Source organism: Hylobates moloch, unplaced genomic scaffold (assembly GCF_009828535.3).
Source record: "Hylobates moloch isolate HMO894 unplaced genomic scaffold, HMol_V3 SCAFFOLD_3, whole genome shotgun sequence".
NCBI classification, from domain to species: Eukaryota; Metazoa; Chordata; class Mammalia; order Primates; family Hylobatidae; genus Hylobates; species Hylobates moloch.
This window is the reverse complement of record NW_026652278.1, coordinates 1,218,087-1,239,317: the sequence shown is the minus strand read 5'-3', so window position 1 is coordinate 1,239,317 and position 21,231 is coordinate 1,218,087. Positions and strand designations below refer to the sequence as shown.

Here is a 21,231-nt window from a genome sequence, read left to right as displayed (position 1 = left end):
CTGAGGTTAGAGGATCGCCTGAGCCCAAGAGGTCAAGGCTACAGTGAGTCAGGATTGCACCACTGCACTCCAATTTGGATGACAGAGTGAGACACTGTCTAAAAAAATAAAAATGAGGCCAAGGCAGGCAGATCACAAGGTCAAGAGATCAAGACCATCCTAGCCAACATGGTAAAACCCCATCTCTGCTGAAAATACAAAAATTAGCTGGGCGTGGTGGTGTGTGCCTGTAATCCCAGCTACTCGGGAGGCTGAGGCAGGAGAATCGCTTGAACCCAGGAGGCAGAGGTTGCAGCGAGCCGAGATCACACCAAGGCACTCCAGCCTGCGAGACTCTGTCTCAAAAAAAAAAAAAAAAAAAAAGAGGCTAGGCGCAGTGGCTCCCAGCACTTTGGGAGTCCAAGGCGGGTGGATCACAAGGTCAGAAGTTCGAGACCAGCCTGGTCAATATGGTGAAACCCGGTCTCTACTTAAAATACAAAAATTAGCCGGGTGTGGTGGCTAGCGCCTATAGTTCCAGCTACTTGGGAGGCTGAGGCAGGAGAATTACTTGAACCTGGGAGGCGGAGGTTGCAGTGAGCCAAGATCGCGCCACTGCACTCTAGCCTGGGCAACAGAGCGAGACCTTGTCTCAAAAAAAAAAAAGAAAAAACATTTCACCAAATAAGACATACAAATGGCTACATGGCTAATACACATGTAAAATGTGATAAACATTATGAGTCACTGGGCAAATAAAATTTTTTAAATTGCTTTTAGTTTATTTTTTCTTCTTCCTGCCCACTGTTGCTAGCTCTGAAGAAGCAAATAAAAATTTAAACCTCCATGAGATACAACTACACACTTATTAGGATTGCCATGACTTAAAAAAAAAACAGACAATACCAAGGGTTGGATGTGGCAGAACTGGAGTTCACATTTTGTTAAAGTGATGCAGCTACTTTGTTTTTTGTTTTGTTTGCTTTGTTTTGTTTTGAGATGGAGTTTCTCTCTTGTCGCCCAGGCTGGAGTGCAGTGGCGTGATCTTGGCTCACTGCAACCTCCGCGTCCTGGGTTAAAGCAATTCTCCTGCCTCAGCCTCCCAAGTAGCTGGGATTACAGGTGCTCGTCATCACACTCAGCTAATTTTTGTATTTTTAGTAGAGATGGGGTTTCACCACGTTGGCCAGGCTGGTCTCGAAATCCAGACTTCAGGTGATCTGCCCACCTCGGCCTCCCAAAGTGCTGGGATTACAGGCATGAGCCACCACGCCCAGTCATGATACAGCTACATTGGAAAACAGTTCATTTATTTTAAATTTAAGCATAATCTTACCATATGACCCAGTAATTTCACTACCAGGAATCTAGCCAAGAAAAATAAAATATATGCCTTAAAGATAGGTGTATGAATATTCATAGCAGCATGATTTCATAGCCCCAAACTGTAGATAGTCCAAATGTCTATCATCTGGTGAACAGATAAACAAATAGTATGTCCATACAATAGAATATTATTCAGCAATAAAAAGGAATGAAATACTGATGCCTTCTACTACATGGATGGACCTCAAAATCATTATTCTACATAAAACCAGATGAAAAGATGACATACTGTCTGACTCCATCTACCTAAAATGTGCACCCCATTGTCCGGGCAAATGTGTAGTCAGTGCTTCCCTAGGGCTGGGGTGAGAGCAGAACAGACTGCAGACAGCTGTGGGAATGCAGGGGCTGAGGTACTCATCCTAAAGTGGGAGTGTGGGGATGGTATAAATGTACTGTAAATTGAATAAAAATTGTGGTATTGTCTTCACAATGGCTTGTGGCCAAGGGTTTTTTTTTTCCCTTCCTTTTGTCATCTCTATTGAGGCATAATTTACATAATATAAAACTCATCTATTGCACCTTAGATGGATTTTTTTTTTTTTTTTTTTTTTTTGAGGTGGAGTCTCACACTCTCGCCCAGGCTGGAGTATAATGGCGCGATCTCGGCTCACTGCAACCTCCGCCTCCCAGGTTCAAGCGATTCTCCTGCCTCAGCAGTAGCTGGGATTACAGGTGCCTGCCACCACACCCGGCTAATTTTTTGTATTTTTAGTAGAGACAGGGTTTCACTATGTTGGCCAGGCTGGTCTCGAACTCCTGAACTCAAGCCATCCACCCGTCTCGGCCTCCCAAAGTGCTGGGATTATAGGCGTGAGGGACCGTGCCTGGCCCTTAGATGGAATTTTTAAAGAGGTTACAGACCAGAGGGTGAGTGAAGTGGCTCTGTTTACAGGAAGAAGGCACATGTTGGCCTGGGACTAGTTTGGGGACCCTCTGGGGAGTTGGCCTTGGGTCATCTTAGACACTGTCCCAGCAGGCTATGTGGAGGGTGACATGACGCCAGTTGGCTAGTCTCAACATAATTTTACATAAACCACCTCAAAATTAGTAGCATGAACGCCAAGCATTTGCCTCTCACTCTGCAGGTGGGCTGGGCTTGGCTGGGCTTGGCTGGGCTTGGTCAGTCTTGGCTCTGGGCCACAGATGCAGCTCGCATCTACTTTATGGGTGTCTCATTCTTCTGGGACAAGCAGGTCACCATGTGCCTCCCATGAACATGCAAAGGTGCAAGACGGTAGCTGTGGGAGGGCATCCAGAGCCCACCTCGCTGGCATCCCCTCAACATCCCTTTGACCAGTCAGGCCTCACCGTGTTCCATCCCACTCTCTGCTCCCTCCCACCTGACACCCCATTGGCCAAACAAACCACACGGCAAGCCAGTCCCAGGATGGTGAGGTGCACTGCACCCACCCCAAGGCCATGGCAGGGTATGGAGATGTCATTTATTGTAAGATGGACAGATAAGCTGGACCAATAATTTACAGATTCCAGCAGAGGGTGAGGACAGCCAGATGCGCCAGGACTGTAGGAAATCACAATGGTGGCAATGACTTGGCCTTCCTGGGGACAGGGAGCCCTATTTTCAAATATAGTCACATTCTGAGGAGCCGGGGGTTAGAACATCAAGTCTGCCCTTGACCTCACACAAGCCAGGCTCCTCCAGGCCCTCTGCTCCACCAAGCCTCAACATGGCCCATGAAGGATTGAACGAACACCAGCATCATTTGTAAGAACTCCAGGCTGCATCCCGAGGGTGACCTAGCCCCCCAAATGCCTGCCTGAGAAACCTTAAGCTGCCCAAAGGATCTCTTGTTAGCTCCAGCAACCCCTGAGAATAGGGCCCTATGCCCCAGCCTCTGCGGGGTGGGGCCTCACTTCCATAACGGTAGTCAACAAACCTATTATAGACAGGTCTCCTATGGACCCACCCCCTTCCCACTCTAAGTTTTCACTTCCCCAGCTCTCCTGAGCCCCAGCAGACCCCCACCCCTCACTGTCCCTTTAAAACCTGCAGTCACCGCTGTGCAGATTCAAGCTGAGTCAGGTCACGCTGCACTCTTACCCGTTGCAACAGTTATGACTAATCACAGTCTGCCCTCACCACTCTGGCAATGGGCTGTGTTCATCTTTAATCAGCATGAAAGTGGAGGACACAGCCACAGCACCCACCCTACACACCCCCACCATCCCCGGCCTGCCCCCTCCCCAGCCTGGATGGTGGGACGTTCCTGGATTTTTTTCTTGTTTTAGAATTTTACCATTCACACATGCAAAGTGCCATCCAGTTTTTCTTGGCTTTATAAACCTCATAAAAATGTGCCATACTGTATGAGGTCTCCCGTAACTTATTTTTTTTCTGGAAATAGCTGTTTCTAAGACTTTTTCTCATTGTTGCGAGCACCTATTGTTCATTCATTTTGAGGCTGTAAGATGCTTCCTTGTCTGGCTTCACTGTGATGTATTTGTGCTTTCTCTTGTCCTGGCCTTTCCAGCGCTTTTGCTTAAATGCATGATCCCGCAGGGCACATTTTGGCACCTGTGTCCTGGTGCACGCCTCCGTCTGCTTCTCTACTGAAGAGTCCAAAGGGGGAATTGTGGGGCTGTTGCACTTGAGAATTCAACCCTGCACAGGAGTCCCCAGATGCTCCCAAGATATTGACGAACACCCTCTCGCAGCAACGGGTTCTGTGGGCTTCACCAGCTCACCAACACAAGGCAGCTGCTTTGCTGGTGCCAGCTGAGTGTAAGACTCACTCATCTGAAATGCAATCTTGGACCAAATTGCATTTCTCTGACAGCTAATAAAGTGAAGCATCTTTTATATTTTTATTGGCCATTTATTTTATTGGCCATCCTCTACTGTGAGCTATTGGTTTATATCTTTTTACCTATTACTATAAACGTATCTCTATCTTTTCCCTATTGAATCATAGGAATGCTGCATACTATCTTTATCGGATTATAGAGTCTGGATACTAATCTTCATTGGATATAAGAATCGCCAATATCTTCTCTCAGTTTTTGGCTGACTTAATTTTCTTATGGTATCTTTCTGATGGAGTATTTCTAGCATAGTGAATTTACCAATATTTATTTTTATGGTGTTTTTATATCTTGTTGAAGAAATCCTTTCTTAGCCTAAGAACAAAGGAAAATTCACTGACATTTTCTCCTAAGGATGTTTCTAAACTCTTGCCTTGGTGCATAGCATACCTGTGGGAAACTACACAGGTAATGGGCATGCATCTCAACCAACTTTCACAAAGGGAACACGCCAGTGTAACTACCAGCACAGGACGTAAAATGTTGCCAGCATCTGAGAAGCCCTGGAATTACTAAGCCCTTCCCAGGACCATACCACCCAGCAGGGGGAGGAGGCACCCTGATCTGGAAAGCCCTCCTGCCTGACACCCATTTGGGGTCATCTGCAGCGGCCACTCTGTTCTTCCTCCAGTGTCCTGGGGTGGAGGTCATGGTTTTCTGCTCTCTCCACAAACATGTGCATGTCTCAGCCCCATTCTCTCTGGCCCAGGGACCGGTTTGGTTCGTGCATCCCTCTCCTGAACACATTTGATCACTTACTCAATCCCAGAGTGTTCTTACGAAACCAAAAAGAACAGACACCTGGTTCTGTGTCTGTGAAATGCAGGCCCCCTAAAACGCAAAGCCCAGGGCAGGAGGACGTCTCTTCCCTGGTCTAAGTGCTGCCCTGAGTCGAACTCACCACCCTTTCGTTCTGTGTACTATGATTATTTCCTGTCCTACTGCTTGTCCTTACTGAAATAATGACGTTTTCAGTTGCTTAGTTTTTGTTGAACCTCTTGGGAATTCTTCCTACCCCTTACAATAGGCTTACCGTGTAATTTTCCACCAAATCAATTTCTCCTTGCACAATGCATGCTGGGTCCAAAACCTGGCTCAAGTCTGGAAATGGGCCAGGAATCATGATTGTTACTGAGGCGCTTGCCCTTGGCTTCCTGGTCACCCACCCTTGGTATCTCTTAACTGTATGGACTGAATAGTGTCATCACTGGCTGGCTTAAGACTCCATCCCTAGCGTTCTCACTGGCCTAAGCCAACACCAATGTTCACAGACTGTTGCCCACCCTGGCACCTCATCAATGTATTTCTTCCAATAAAGACAGTTCCTTTCCAAGAGATGTGCTGATCTAATTGTGGTAGACAGAATAATGGCCCTCACAGACGTCTATGTCTGAATCCCCAAAACCTGTGTATATGTTAGGTACATGAATTCAAGTTAAAGAATTTAAGATAGAAGGTGGGGTGCATGGGGATTGGAGGCTCACAGGCCATGAAATTGGCTTGGGATGGGGTGATGGATGGAGCTAAACCATTTTGCACCCAAGTCTCAAGGCCAGTGTCTTGGTCCATTTTCTGTTGCTATAAAGAATACCTGAGACTGGGTTATGATTTATGCAGGAAAGATGTTTACTTGACTCACAGTTTTGAGGGCTGGGAAGCCCAAGAGCATGGCAACAGCTTCTGGTGGTGCTTTTGTCCTGCGTCATGACACAGAAGGGAAGTGGAAGGGGGAGTGGGATAAAACATGAGGGGTGGCCTCATGTTATAATAACCCAACCTTGTGGCAATTAATGCTGTCCGGACAGAGCGGGAACCCAATCACTCCCTCAAGAATTAGCCCAGTCCCTAAAGAGCAGCATTAATCTCTTAATGGCCTAACCACACCTTAAAGACCCCCAACACCCCCACACCTGGACCAAATTTCCAACATATGAATTCCAGGGACCCACTCCAACCACAGCAGCTGGGAAAATGGAGGCCAAGAGCTGGGGATGCATCTGAGTCTCCCTGGGTACTGAGATAAGTTCACCACTTTGGCTCATCTGAGAAATTCATTAAAAATTCATTACACACCCCCTCCTGATGGGCCACAGAACACACCCCCAGCTTTTCCATGGCAGCCTGAAGGCTGCAGCTTCTTGTCTTTCCACACCATTCCACATCTTCCTGGCAAAATCCCAGTCCTGTGTTGTGCTCTCAGAAGACCTATATGAGGAAACAGAGGTCATCTTCACTTTGCAGTCTGAACTCTTTTCAAGGAAGAGCAATGTATTTCAGTTGTCACATTGTATGATGATTGGTTTAGCAGGCACAGCAGAGCAGAAATGGAATCAGCTGCCACGGGCATTTTGAACATCTTCCAAAAAACAATTTTAGGCCATTTTGAAATCTGTAAACTTACATAGAAATGTGTATTGTCCTTACATTCAACTTTCTATAAAGTATATTTTACATTTTAAAAAAAAGACTGCCTTTCTTTTGGTGTTGACAAAAAGAGTCAAGCTCTGTCAAATACTTAAAGAGGTTTATTTCTGAGCTAAATATGAGTGACCATGGCCCAAGGCAGTCTCAAGAGATCCTGAGATGTGCCCAAGGTGGTTGGGTTGCAAGATGGTTTTATACATTTTAGGGGAACATAAGACATCAATCAATACACGTGAGGTATACATTGGTTTGGTCCAGAAAGGTAGGACAACTGAAAATGGGATGGGGAGAGACGCAGGAGAGTGAGCTTACAGATCATAGGTGGATTCAAAGATTTTCTGATTGACAATTGGTTGAAAGAATTATTACCTAAAGACCTGGAATGAATCAACAGGAAGGAGTGTCTGGGTTAAGATAAGGGGTTATAGAGATCAAGTTCTTATTGGTAGATGAAGTCTCATTGGTGGCTACTGTTAGAAACAATGGATGGTAAATTCTGATGTTTCTGATATGGTTTGGCTGTGTCCCCACCCAAATCTTATGTTGAATTCCCACATGTTGTGGGAGGGACCCGGTGGGAGGTAACTGAACCATGGGGACAAGTCTTTCCCGCGCTGTTCTCATGATAGTGAATAAGTCTCATGAGATCTGATGGTTTTAAAAAGAGGAGTTCCCCGGCCAGGCGCAGTGGCTCACACCTCTAATCCCAGCACTTTGAGAGGCCAAGACGGGTGGATCACAAGGTCAGGAGATGGAGACCATCCTGGCTAACACAGTGAAACCCCGTCTCTACTAAAAAATACAAAAAATTAGCCAGGCATGGTGGTGGGGGCCTGTAGTCCCAGCTACTCAGGAGGCTGAGGCGGGAGAATGGCGTGAACCCGGAAGGCGTAGCTTCCAGTGAGCCAAGATCACACCACTGCACTCCAGCCTGGGCAACAGAGCAAGAGTCTGCCTTAAAAAAAAGGGGCGGGTGGGGAGTTCCCTGCACAAGTTCTTGCCTGCTGCCATCCGGGTAAGACTCAACTTGCTCCTCCTTGCCTTCCGCCATGATTGTGAGGCTTCCCCAGCCAGGTGGAACTTAAGTCCAATGAAACCTCTTTCTTTTGTAAATCGCCCAGTCTTTGGTATATCTTTTTTTTTTTTTTTTTTAAAGACAGTCTCGCTCTGTTGCCCAGGCTGGAGTGCAGTGGCGCGATCTCGGCTCACTGCAAGCTCCGCCTCCCGGGTTCACGCCATTCTCCTGCCTCAGCCTCCAGAGTAGCTGGGACTACAGGAGTCCGCCACCATGCCCGGCTAATTTTTTGTATTTTTAGTAGAGATGGGGTTTCACCATGTTAGCCAGGATGGTGTCGATCTCCTGACCTCGTGATCTGCCCTCCTTGGCTTCCCAAAGTGCTGGGATTACAGGCATGAGCCACTGCGCCCGGCTGGTATGTCTTTATCAGCAACATGAAAATGGACTAACATGGTTTCCTATGTAGACCTTTAAAGGGTGCTAGACTCTCAGTTCATCTCTTCAGGATTGGGAAGGCCTGGAAGGGTAAAGATCCAGTTATGTTAGATTCTTTAGAGATACAAATCTCCGCCCCACAAAAGACAGCTTTGCAGGGCCATTTCAAGATATGGAAAATAAATTTGGGGGTAATTATCTTGATTTCCTTCTTTATCTGTCATATGATATTATGCCAGAGTCAGTTGGAGTTGGTGTCTTATTGCTACAGAGTCTGTTCTGTCAGCCTTAAGACGTCTATTTTATTCTTATTTTTGAGACGCAGTTTCACCCTGCCACCAGGCTGGAGTGCAGTGGTGCAATGTCAGCTCACTACAACCTCCACCTGCTGGGTTCAAGTAATTCTTGTGCCTCAGACTCCTGAGTGGCTGGAATTATGGGTGCACGCCTGGCTAATTTTTGTATTATTAGTAGTGATGGTGTTTCCCCACGTTGGCCAGGCTAGTCTCGATCTCTTGACCCCAAGTGATCTGCCTGCCTTGGCCTCCCGAAGTGCTGGGATTACAGGCGTGAGCCACCTGGCCCGGCCAAGATCTCTATTTTAATGTTAATGCTGGTGAGTTTGTCTAACCCCAAAAGGAGAGGAGTATCATGAGGCATGCCCAGTCCTCCACTGCTGGTCACGGTCTGAACTGGGAGGCACGCCCAGTCCTCCACTGCTGGTCACGGTCTGAACTGGGAGGCACGCCCAGTCCTCCACTGCTGGTCACGGTCTGAACTGGGAGGCACGCCCAGTCCTCCACTGCTGGTCTGAACTAGTTTTCAGGTTTCTTTGGAATCCCCTTGACGGACAAGAGGGGTCCATTCAGCTAGTTGGGGGACTTCAAATTTTGTTTTTGGTTTACAATGTAGAAGAATATTAATTATTGGAAAAATATCACACATAACTTATGGCAGCTTCACAATAAGGTATTCCATAAAAAAACTAAAGCAGAGTAAAACTGTTTTATTTCCTGTAATGGAAAATATTACTTTATCTGGGCAAGATGGTATTGCGAGTTCAAGCTTAGAGGCTGATATGGTTTGGCTGTGTCTCCACTCAAATCTCATCTTGAATTCTCACGTGCTGTGGGAGGGACCCAGTGGGAGGTAACTGAATCATGGGGGCAGGTCTTTCCCAGGCTGTTCTTGTGATAGTGAATATGTCTCACGAAATCTGATGATTTTAAAAAGGGGAGTTCCCCTGCACAAGATTTCTCTCTTTTTGCCTGCTGCCCTCCATGTAAGATGTGACTTGCTCCTCCTTACCGTCCACCATGATTGTGAGGCCTCCCCAGCTGTGTGGAACTTTAAGTCCATTAAACCGCTTTTTCTTCCCAGTCTTGGGTATGTCTCTATCAGCAGCATGAAAACAAACTAATACAGAGGCCCTCCCCACAATTCTCCCCACCCATGGCTACAATAGGTAATTTTTATTTAAAAAAAAAATTTTTTTTTTTCCGAGATGGAGTCTCGCTCTGTCACCCAGGCTGGAGTGCAGTGGCGTGCTCTCAGCTCACTGCAACCTTTGCTTATCAGGTTCAAGCAATTCTCCTGCCTCAACCTCCCGAGTACCTGGAACTATAGGTATGCGCCACCACGCCTGGATAATTTTTGTATTTTTAGTGGAGACGGGGGTTTCACCATGTTGGTCAGGCTGGTCTCAAACTCCTGACCTCAGGTGATCCGCCCGCCTCAGCCTCCTAAAGCGCTGGGATTACAGGTATGAGCCACCATGCTTGGCCTATAATAGATAATTTTTAAAAGAAAAATTTAAAAACCAGCAACACTTCATAGACCAAAAATGAATCAAAAACACATAGCAGCACACAGGACCCAGACTTTGGGCCTGTGGGGGCTCTGGGCCCAGAAAGAGGGAAAGGTGCTTGGGAAGGCTGTCCCCGAAGAGTGAGGGGCAGAAAGTGCCTGAGAGTAGTGGAGAGCAGCCAGGAGCATCGCTGAAAACCAGGGCTGGAATAAGTCTCTTGCCTCTGTAACTGCCCTATGGATTCACCTTGTCTGCCGCCTAGACAGAGCGAATTTACCAAGACAGGGGAACTGCAATGGAGAAAGAGTAATTAACGCAGAGCTGGCTATGCAGGAGACCGGAGTTTTACTATTATTACTCAGTCTCCCTGCGCATTCTGGGATCAGAGTTTTTAAAGATAATTTGGAGGGTGGGGCTTTGGGACATAAGGAGTGCTGATTGGTCAGGTTGGAGATGGAATCATAGGGGGTTGAAGTGAGGTTTCCTTGCTGTTTTCTACTCCTGGGTGGGTGCCAGAACTGCTGGAGCCAGATTACAGGTCTCGGTGGTGTCAGCTGATTTATGGAGTGCAGGGTTTGCAAAATATCTCAAGCTCTGATCTTGGGTTTTACAATAGTGATGTTATACCCAGGAGCAATTTGGGGAGGTTTAGACTCTTGGAGCCAGAGACTGCAGGACCCCTAACCTGTAATTTCTAATACTGTACCTAATTTGTTAGTGCAAAGGCAGACTGGTCCCTGGGCAAGAAGGGGGTATTTTCGGGAAAGGGCTATTACCCATTTTGTTTCAGAGTCAAACCATGAACTGAGTTCCTTCCCAAAGTTAGTTTGGCCTATGCCCAGGAATGAACAAGGACAGCGTAAAAGTTAGAAGCAAGATGGAGTCGGTTAGGTCTGATCTCTTTCACTGTCATAATTTCCTCAGTTACAATTTTGCAAAGGCGGTTTCGCTTCCATGAAAGGAATGTGAAAAAACATACGACTTCTGCAGCGATAACTGGGGATGGAGACGAGGACAGCCCTCGGCCCAGCCTCTTGCTGGCTCCTGGACTGGATCTACAGTTCCCAACGGCAAGGCCAGACAAGTACCCAAGTATGACCACAAACGGCTGGACGGAGGCTCCTGCCAGAGCATGACACACAGTGAATACCCAGGGAAACAGAACATAAGCCCCCTCTGCAGAAGCCTGCAAGCCTAGATTTCAAAACACAGGACTCCAAGACTGATAACAGTGCCAGCCATCAACTGGTAAATTCAGCCCAGGGGAGATGAAAACAATAGAGCACAGTATAAAATAAATGTGTCTAGGCCGGGCAGTGGTTCACGCCTGTAATCCCAGCACTTTGGGAGGCTGAGGCAGGTGGATGGCTTGAGCTCAGGAGTTCAAGACCAGCCTGGGCAACACGGTAAAACCCTGTCTCTACAAAAAATACAAAAATTAGCCCACCGTGGCGGCACATGCCTGTAGTCTCAGCTACTTGAGGGGTTGAGGTGGGAGGATTGCTTGAATCTGGGAGGCAAAGGCTGCAGTGAGCCGAGATCACACCCCTGCACTCCAGCCTGGGTGACTGAGACCCTGTCTCAAAAAATAAATAAATAGATGTGCTTAGGATTCTCATGGTAGATAAAGAAAACACCCATGAACATTAAAAACAGATTATAAAACAAAAACTGGAAGAAATAAGAATAGACACAAAAAAGAAAATTAGAAATAGAGACCAATGCGGTTTTATTTCAAAACTCCATAGATTAAACAAATTGGACGGAGAGAGAGCTAGTAAACTGGAAGATCGTAAACCCAGAACACAGAGACCAACACTGGGAGGCACAGTTTGAGAGATGGAGAAGACACTGAGTGGGTGCAACCTACTCCCTTTTAGGAGATCCAGAACAAGAATTCCGTCAGGGTGCAGAGGTGCCACGGGAGGAGAGATGGCCGGGAAGGGCTGGGAACTGAAACTTTGCTATCTCAGGTGAGAAGACACGGCCAGCACCAGGCAACATAGCCAAAGCAACCCATACTCAGAAATACCACAGCGAAATTTCAGAACAAAGACATGAAAAGAGAAGCTAGATTTGGAAGTGGCAATGCCACGGGCAGCAAACTTCTCTGGCAGGGTAGCGGCAGTTGCACAGGAAGGTCCTAAAACCACGACAGGAAATGACTCAACAGGGAACGCGGCACTAGCTCCACAGCCACTCAAGAATCAGATCAAAACGAACACTTCATTCGTTCCTACGCTGGGAGGCTCACCCAAGAAGACTTGCCAAAAGGCTACCAATGGATACAATCTGGCTGGGCAAAAACAAGCACAGAAAAGGACGAAACATGCTTGTACGTACAATTAACTACTGACTACAAAAATTAATTTAGCATGAAAAATGTGAAACAACCTGAGGCAACAATAACAAGCAAGAGGGAATACGCTCAAATGGTTAGTAAATGTTTTATTTGTGAAAAGAGATACTGGAATGCTGAACCTTGTTAGAAATAGCATTGTGCTGAAAGCTTCCATCTCATTCGCCGCTCACGGCACCACCCACGCCACTCCCCATTCTCTCCTTGCTCTGCCCAGGAGGTTGGCCTCCCCATGCTCCTGGGAAGGTACTGGTTGTGCTTTCGGCTTCCTGATTGGTAGATAGTTGGGTATGCATGAAAACTTTTTTTTGAGACAGGGTCTCGCTCTGTCACCCAGGTTGACATTCAGTGGCACAATCATAGCTCATTGCAGCCTCAAAATCCCAGGTTCAAGCGATCCTCTTGCCTCAGCCTCCCAAACAGCTAGAACTACAGGTGTGTGCCACCACACCCAGCATTTTTTTTTTTTATTTATTTTTGTAGAGACTGGGTTGCCCAGGCTGGTCTCAAACTCCTGGCCTCAAGCGATCCTCCCACCCTGGCCTCCCAAAGTGCTGGGATTACAGGCATGAGCCATCGTGTCTGGCCTAAAAACGTTTCTTACTGTGATCTCTTCACAAAAATAAAACGTCCCTTCCCTCAAAGTGGATAGTCGTTTCTCCATATAATTATGTCGTTTCCTTAAAAAAGTGAAGTCAGGCCGGGCGCGGTGGCTCATGCCTGTAATCCCAGCACTGTGGGAAGCCGAGGAGGGCGGAGCACGAGGTCAGAAGATCGAGACCAGCCTGGCCGACATGATGAAACCCCGTCTCTACTAAAAATACAAAAATTACCTGGACGTGGTGGCGCGCGCCTGTAGTCCCAGCTACTGGGGAGGCTGAGGCAGGAGAATTGCTTGAACCCGGGAGGCAGAGGTTGCAGTGAGCTGAGATCACGCTACTGCACTCCAGCCTGGGAGACAAAGCAAGACTCCACCTTAAAAAAAAAAAAAAAAAAAAAAAAAGTGAAATAATGGCTGACTCCACCTAAACTGTCCGGGTTTCAAGAGTGTTTCTGGGTGGGATAGAGGGTGCTACTTTTCATTAACAGTTGGATCCTGGAATGAAGGTGCACGGGACTCCAGGGTTCCACATGACCACGCGAGCACCCCCCCTCCCGCCCGGTGTCATTTCATTTTCTTCCAAATTCTCAAAACCCTTCCTCAAGACACTCACTGCGTCTCCTCGCCCCCCTCACTCCTCCGTCCACTGCAGGAGACTCAGCAGAGGCAGCCTTACTTCTCCAAGGAGGACGGTCTGAGTCTGCGTTCCCCTAGGAGCAAGCCCTGAGGCAAGATTTGGGGACAAGCAGCTCATGTGGGAAGTGACTCCAGGAAGCCCCAGGAGAGAAGCGGGGAGTGAGCCCAGCGGGAAGGACAGGCAGCGAGGGCGGCTCCAAAGGTGGTGCCTCAGCATCAATTCTTTTCTGCTCGGCTGTCCTCGAGCAGCCCCGCCCGCCCCAGGCCCTCCGGCTCCCCAGACTGCCCTCAGCATCCCGCTCTCTTCCTTCCCTTCTGTGCCAGGCCGGTCGCCCCTCCAGACCCCTTCAGGGCCGCCATGCTGCCGTTGGCCGCGTGCGTGCGCGCGCAGGCGCACCACCCCCGCTGCCGCCCCCGCGCAGGCGCACCACGCCCCGCCGCCTCCCGGGCAGACACACCACGCCCCGCCGCCTCCCGGGCAGACGCACCACACCCCGACCCCTTGCCGCGCAGGGGCACCCACACCCCGCCCCCGCACGCAGGCACAGGCCCCCCACAACACGCACACCCCCGCGCGCAGGCGCACCACATCCCTCGCGCAGGCGCACCACAGACACGCGCGCGCAGCGTGGCGCCTGCGCGTTGCGGTACCGGCGTCTCCATGGCGACCGCGTTGGCTGGGTGGCCTCCATTGTCGGGCTGCTGCTCTCAGCGGCGGGGCTCGCCAGCGCTCCAGTGGGCGGGGGCGCGGCAGGTGAGACGGGGCGGGTACGGCCAGCTCGCTGGGCCCTCGAGGCGGGCGGCGGCAGGAAGGTGGTGCCTCGGCCCCTTGTGCCCTGTCGCCTAGCTCCAGCCCCGATGCTGACGGCAAAGGCTACACTCCTCAGGCCTGGAATGTGAGGCCCAGAGCGTCGGATCCAACTCAGCCTCGCCCGGATGGGGAAACCGAGGCAGGGAGCGGGGGTGGGCGTGCGTGGGGGATCCCTTAAAGGCAGCCTCGGAAACCCCACGGAGCCTGCGCTGCCTGGGCACTGTGTAAGTCCAGGCTGTTGTTTCACTTCTGGTTTTACGATACTTTCCCTTTTCTGAGGTTTGAAGCCTCCCCTCCTCTGTTTTAAGTTCCGTGATTCGGAGAAAACAAATGAACTGACCGTGAAAAAGCCCGCAGGCTTCCATGGAATGCAGGCCGCCTGGGGTCAAACCCTGCTGGGTCCCAGTGTCGCCTCTACCCCCCCCAATTAACTGCGCCCCTGGGGCGGTTCCCTAACTGATCTACGCCTTATATGCCAATCATTGGGCTGAGTGACTTGAATTAGATGAACTGATGCATTCCCACGTTGATTCTTATTGCTGAATAAATTGTTTGGAAATTGCAAGTGGAAGTGTGCCTCGCTGAATGAGATTTTGGTGAACAATACTTCTGAGTAAAAGTGTTTCTGGACAACGAAAATTTGAGATTAATTTAACAGGTTTTTCCCCGGTGCTTAACTGGGTGTTAGCCAGACTTAGTTCTGGTCACTGGGTCAAAATGGTAAACAAAAGACAGGCTTCCTGGCCTCAAGAAACTAAAAACATAGTTCAAATGGCACAGAACCACACCAGAGATAAGAAACAGTGCAAACTTCCACTCGCCCCCAGTCATTTCATGGAAGCGTTGCAGTTGATTTACAGGCTTTGAAATGTTCTGATCTGTTTACATCCCTAAAATGATCATTACTATTGTGCGCCTTTGCGTTTTCCAGGAGTTAAATCTTGGAACTCCATTGTACAAAGTGAAAGCAGAGAATTTAAATCTGAACCTCTTCGTATTCCTTTTTTTTTTTTTTTTACATGTTTAAAAGTCAAATTTTTGCTACTGCTTGTGAAATGATAGCTTTTAAAGCAAGTTAACGTACTGTAGATCTGCCACACAGCTATTCTGTTTTGCCTCGGTATAATTAGTTGTTTCTACGTTTCCCTTTCCTGTGTCTCCAGGTGACTCCAGACCAAGGAGGATGAGCTGCTGTCCCTGGAAGAGAACGGATGGAGGGAAGCAGCTCCTGCAAAGTTCCCTCTATGGCTGCTGCTGATCTGGAGGAGGGTGCTGGTCAGACTAGGAGCTTGCCTGCCACCCCCTCCAAAGATGTTCGCAAGGGTGTTGGAGGCATCATCTTTTCCTCCTCACCGATTTTAGACTTGAGTGAAAGTGGTCTGTGCCGTTTGGAGGAGGTCTTCAGAGTCCCCAGCCTTCAAGTAAGTGGGGCTGCTCCTCAGGCTGTGTGCCCACAGGTCCCCTGTAGACAGAGATGGGAATCTACCCCTGGGCTTTATTTGTAGGCTTCTTTCTCTTTGGAAGTGATGAATTCTAAAATGAAATAGAGGAAAGGTTAACTCATAGTTTCATACGCCAATCACAACAAAATGGGAAATTCATGATGGGGACCAACCAATGGAAATAGTACATCTATTTAGATGAAGGTGTCTGTTCCCTTCCTTGCAGTTCATCTCTCAAAACCTGTGGTAGAAACTACTGCCAAACACCCTTGGTCTCTTAATTAAAACACAAAACCTTAAAGAAAATCAGGCAACATGAACAGTTAAAAACTTTGTTCTCACCCATGATTTTGCTCGTGTTGCACGCACTGGTTTTACTTTGTGCCCGGCCTTTCTCCGGGTCAGTCCACAGTAGATGCTGTCTTGTCCGTGTGATTTCTGGAGAAAGCTTCTATGAGGGCACAACTTTGATGTTAGACAGTTGAGGGTTCCCCCTGCAGCACTTGTCCCTGCTAGGACTCACAGAATTTCCTTAAACCTCATTTGGTTTAATCTGGAATGTCGGAATGATCATATTTTCACATCATTTATTGTGAAAATGAATAATGTGAAAGTTCAGTGTCTGGAACATAGTTATGATACTGATTGACTTTCTTGTTGTATTTTTAGTAGAGATGGGGTTTCACCATGTTGCCCAGGCTGGTCTTGAACGCCTGAGATCAGGTGATCTGCCTGTCTGAGCCTCCCAAAGTGCTGGAATTACAGGTGTAAGCCACCGCACCTGGCCAGATTGACATTTCTGAGTGCTTTTACAAGAGCTACATATTTAGATTTTTAGTGGCTGCTTAAGTTATAAACTACATTTGCGTTGTCTTTGCTGTCAGGGCAGCGCTGGTCTTGCTCTTTCTTTCCTTCCTGCTGACATCTAGGATGAGGCACAGGTCACAGGGACCTGCCTTGTCCTGGCTGCTGCTACACAGGTGTCACTTTTAATGAACAGATATCCTCAGCCCTGAATAAGGGATCCAGCAGAGCCCTGAGGTTTCCGTTACCTTTATGCATAAAGGGAGAAGGAGGAAATTCCAGAGGTCTTCAGGCTTAATGAAGAAACTTGATAACTGTTTATATCTTTCAGAAGACAAATGTCAGTATAAATTTTATTACCATGGCATCAAGTCTTTAAATGAGGTAATCAGAGTGGCAGACTTTCTGCAGCTGTGGCTGCAGTCGCTGAAGTCATAAACAGCACTACCAGAGATCCCACATCCTCACATGAGGCTCCCAGGACCTAATAGGAAAGATGGAACTTGTATTGTGACATAGCCAACTCACTGTTCACCATATGAGAAACAAAGTTACCCATCCAAACCCAAAGAATGGACTCAGAGACCAGTGGAAGAAAGACTTTTTAATGACAGTCTTGCAAGATTGGGTGTCTGGTGGGCAGGCACACCCAGCAGGGTTACAACAATCCATTTGTCCCCTAGTGCACAGGTCCCGCCCCAGTTCCTCATAGGCTGAGTACTATGGGGTCACAGTCTTCCTGGACTTTGCCTATTGGTTGTTGGGTAGGGACTGTAGGGCACAGGTTCCTCCCCCGGTTCCTCATAGGCTGAGTGCTATGAGGTCACAGTCTTCCCAGATGTTGCCTATTGGTTGTTGGGTAGGGGCTGTAGGGCACAGGTTCCTCCCTCAGTTCCTCATAGGCTGAGTACTATGGGGTCACAGTCTTCCTGGATGTTGCCTATTGGTTGTTGGGCGGGGGCTCTAGGTATTTTCTTTAGGGTTGTCCTGTTTTATTTTGTCGTGGCCCACAATGCATTGCAATCCCAGTCAGCTCAGGGGCTCTTCAAGTATTTGACTTATGACCTACGTAGCTGGGCAGGCCAATAAGAACAGACAAAATGAGCTATTTGGCAGGCTAGTAAACTTTCATCTTAGACTAATCATCTTTGGTTTGGGTGAGGGCAACTAAGGGGTGGGGAATGGCCAATAAGCAGGCATCGGCTATCCAAGCAGGGGCCTAGTGCATCCTGTTTTTCTGTAGTTTGCTGACCTAAGCCGATTCCAGGCACTTTGTCTTGGAAATGGACCACTGTATACATTATTTGCTTCAACCATAACCAGCTCCAAGTCACAGGTGGTGCCTGGCTTTCCAGAGGTGCTGGGGAGGAAGAAGAGTGTTATCTTTCTGAGATTCCTTTTACTGACATTGAGAACATTCAAAGCTGAGCACTGGAATCAGCTTGCCCTGAGCGGGAAAGAAAAGGACCAAGGAGCGTAAAACCACGGCTGCAGAGGCCCGAGAAAGGCAGCACGTGGAGGCACGCACATGCCTGTATGTGGGGGGTGCACACCCATGTACGTGGGGGCACACTGTGACCTGTGATTGCCAGGATGCTTTCTGGAGACCAAGCCAGCTGCCAGCAAGCAGTGACTCTGGCAATTTCCTAACAGAGATAAGACACTGTTTCCAATGCCTTCATGAAGAGTGTGATTTTTCCAGTCAGTGTTTCTCCAATTGGAATCTGTCAGTGATTTGGATCAGGGACACGGTGTTGAAGGTGGAATGGGGAGGCACATGGTGCTCTGTGCAATGTGCAGTGTGTGTTTCGTAGAGAAGGCAGCGTAATCACAACAGCCAATCCACGTGCTGTTCTTTAGTGCTGCCCACATTGCCCCATCTCACAAATGAGGACACTGGAGCACAGAGAGGTTCAGGAACTTGCTCAAGGTCATGCAGCCAATAGATTTTGAAACCTAGATGTGAATCCAGGCAGTCTGGCTTCCAGATCATTGTTCCGAACATCTGTTTCTACTCCCTCAGTAAATACAGATATGGATGTAAATATATATAATAATGTGAGTATAAACAACACAGCAGCATTAAAGACGGTATTGTAAAAATTAGCTATTATTCTCCCACACTGTGAGTGTAAAATTATATATATGTTATTTGCATTTTACACAGCTAAAATAAGTGTGCATACATTTCATCTTCCACCTTCCCTTATTTATAATGACTTTAAAATGTCACTGGGTCGATGTATCAATCTGCTTCTGAAATGATGCTCGCTAAGGTTATTTTTGTTTGCTGCTGATCGTAGAGAACACCACAGCAGACATCTCTGTCCCTGTCTTTTAGTTTCGTTTTAATGATCGAGTTGGGCTGAGTCCCCCAGACCAGACATGCCTCTGGCTATTTGCGCAGTAAGCAGGCAATTTCGGGGGCTGCCGAGGGCCGGGTGCTGCGGCAGGCACTGGAGAAAGGGCCGAGACACTGAGTGTGGGGCCCCGGAATTCGGACTATGTCAAAGGCTTTGGGATAGACCAAGTGGTATGCTCAGTCAGCAACCGTGCCGGCTCTTCAGGAAGTCAGTTCCCCCTCCAAAGGCCGCTGGGAGGAGTCCTGGCGCTTTTCTTTCTGATTCTTTCGTCCACTGTTTACATCTTTTAAGGGTAAGAGATTGGGTTTTTGTTTTTTAACTTAGTATATATGGTTCTGGTTGTTAGTAGTTCTTTTGGAAATAGATTTCGGATATATCATGTTTTAAAAATTAGTTGGTTGACAAAACATTCTCTGATTCCCTTTTCCACGGAAGCAATTGCATCTGCAAAGGAATGCCCTGTGTGTGATTCCTCAAGATTTCTTTCAGCTGCTGCCGAACCTGACCTGGCTGGACCTCCGGTACAATAGAATTAAGGCGCTTCCTTCCGGGATTGGAAATCACAAGTAAGTTGTTTATGTTGCCAGATTTTAAAAATTATCTTTTAAGTGCACCAGTGCCTGTTCCTTCGCTCCTTGTCCTTTACTCTTGATTGAATTTTTACTTCAGAATAGAAACATTTAATAGTGTTTTTAAAGCCAGCTAAGAGGTGCGACGGCTGAATGTACCCAACACAGAACTGTAACTTGGGATATTTGGTGCCACAGCAAATGCTGTAGCCACAGTGTCTTTTTGCTGGGCGGCTGGTGTGATTTTTGTCACAGCCGATTTCAGCTCTGACTCTCCTTGTGTGAAGCTGCCTGAAAATCAGAAATACCTCTGATGAGTTAAACCAGCAACTTTGGCTGGGCGTGGTGGCTCACGCGTGTAATCCCAGAACTTTGGGAGGCCGAGGTGGGCAGATCACCTGAGGTTAGGAGTTTGAGACCGGCCTGGCCAACATAGCAAAACCGCGTCTCTACTAAAAATATAAAAATTAGCCGGGCGTAGTGGTGGGTGCCTGTAATCCCAGCTCCTCGGGAGGTTGAGGCAGGATAATTGCTTGAACCCAGGAGGCGGAGGTTGCAGTGAGCTGAGATCACACCACTGCACTCCAGTCTGGGTGACAGAGTAAGAGTCCGTCTCAAAAAAAATAAATAAAAAATAAACCAGCTCCTTTGCTCCTGAAGGCTCCTGTGTAACCCACATTGGTTCTTGGCAAATAATGAGAAATTCTTCTTACTTTGGAAAACTGGGAGCACCCAACCAAGCCCCAGGTGTCCTGCCCATTCCCACCACTTCCCTTCCAGGGGTTTCCTTGCATTCCCACTTGTGGGGTGTAATCCTGCCCATGGTGGAAACGTCACATCTCCTTTCCCCTCCTCAGCCTGGCCCTTCCCCAGCAGCCAGGACTCTATTCTCACTATGGAGATGCCCTCCTTTCCTGGGCCCTCTGCTTCTGTGCCCACATCCCTGGCGCCATGGCTTTTTCACCTTCTGAAGCCATGATCGCCCTTACCTCTTTTTCTTTTCTTTTTCTTTTTTTTTTTTTTTTGAGACGGAGTCTTGCTCTGTCTCCCAGGTTGGAGTGCAGTGGCGTGATCTCGGCTCACTGCGACCTCTACCTCCTGGTTTCAAGCAATCCTCTTGCTTCAGCCTCCCAAGGAACTAGAATTACAGGTGCCCGCCACCATGCCTGGCTAATTTTTGCATTTTTAGTAGAAACGGGATTTTGCCATGTTGGCCAGGCTGGTCTCAAACTCCTGACCTCAAGTCATCCGCCTGCCTCAGCCTCCCAAAGTGCTGGGATGACAGGCGTGAGCCCCTGTGCCCGGCTACCCGAACCTCTTTTGACCAGTGCTTCAGCCCCTTCTCTGATATGAGTGCATCTGGGCACAGCCCTGAGGTGGGCATGTGCCTGGCAGGTGCAGGCTGGCAGGGAGGCCTGTGTGGTAGGGGAAGTCTCTAAAGAGGGGCATTGGGGCTCAGAGGCCAGGGTCTCACTGAGGATCTTATTTTAGAAGGGAAGTCACAGAAGGGTTTGAGTAGAGAGGGTGGCGTCAGACTTGGCTTATAGTCACTCTGTGAGGAGGGGAGCTCCAGGGCAAGGGTGGGGCGGTCACCAGCTGGGGCCACGGCAGCAGCCCATGCAGGAGGAGCAGCCTGGGCGTGGCTGGCCACGGCAGGGCCTTGGTGGGACTTCAGAGCTGGTGGGATGCGGGTGGATATGGGGCCACAAGAAGAAGAGGGGTATCCAGGGCGCCCCCAGTTCCTACGTGAGGAATTGTGTCTCCCAAGAGC

The 21,231-nt window shown here is 48.4% G+C and overlaps 2 protein-coding genes across 2 annotated transcripts in view; one reads left to right on the top strand and one right to left on the bottom strand.

Annotated features, from left to right (window-relative positions):
* The window catches only part of STK32C (serine/threonine kinase 32C), a 118,424-nt gene extending 104,865 nt beyond the window's left edge, over positions 1-13,559 (bottom strand). The window contains exon 1 of the mRNA XM_058435884.1: positions 13,449-13,559. Coding sequence (XP_058291867.1) covers position 13,449 — 1 coding nt within the window. The 5' untranslated portion in view covers positions 13,450-13,559. The remainder of the gene's footprint in view (positions 1-13,448) is intronic.
* A 602-nt stretch (positions 13,560-14,161) lies between these two features.
* Positions 14,162-21,231, top strand: part of LRRC27 (leucine rich repeat containing 27) — a 46,834-nt gene continuing 39,764 nt past the window's right edge. Inside the window, 3 exon segments of the mRNA XM_058435882.1 lie at positions 14,162-14,506; positions 15,446-15,703; positions 19,327-19,457. Of these exon segments, the coding sequence (XP_058291865.1) occupies positions 15,494-15,703; positions 19,327-19,457 (341 nt within the window). The 5' untranslated portion in view covers positions 14,162-14,506; positions 15,446-15,493.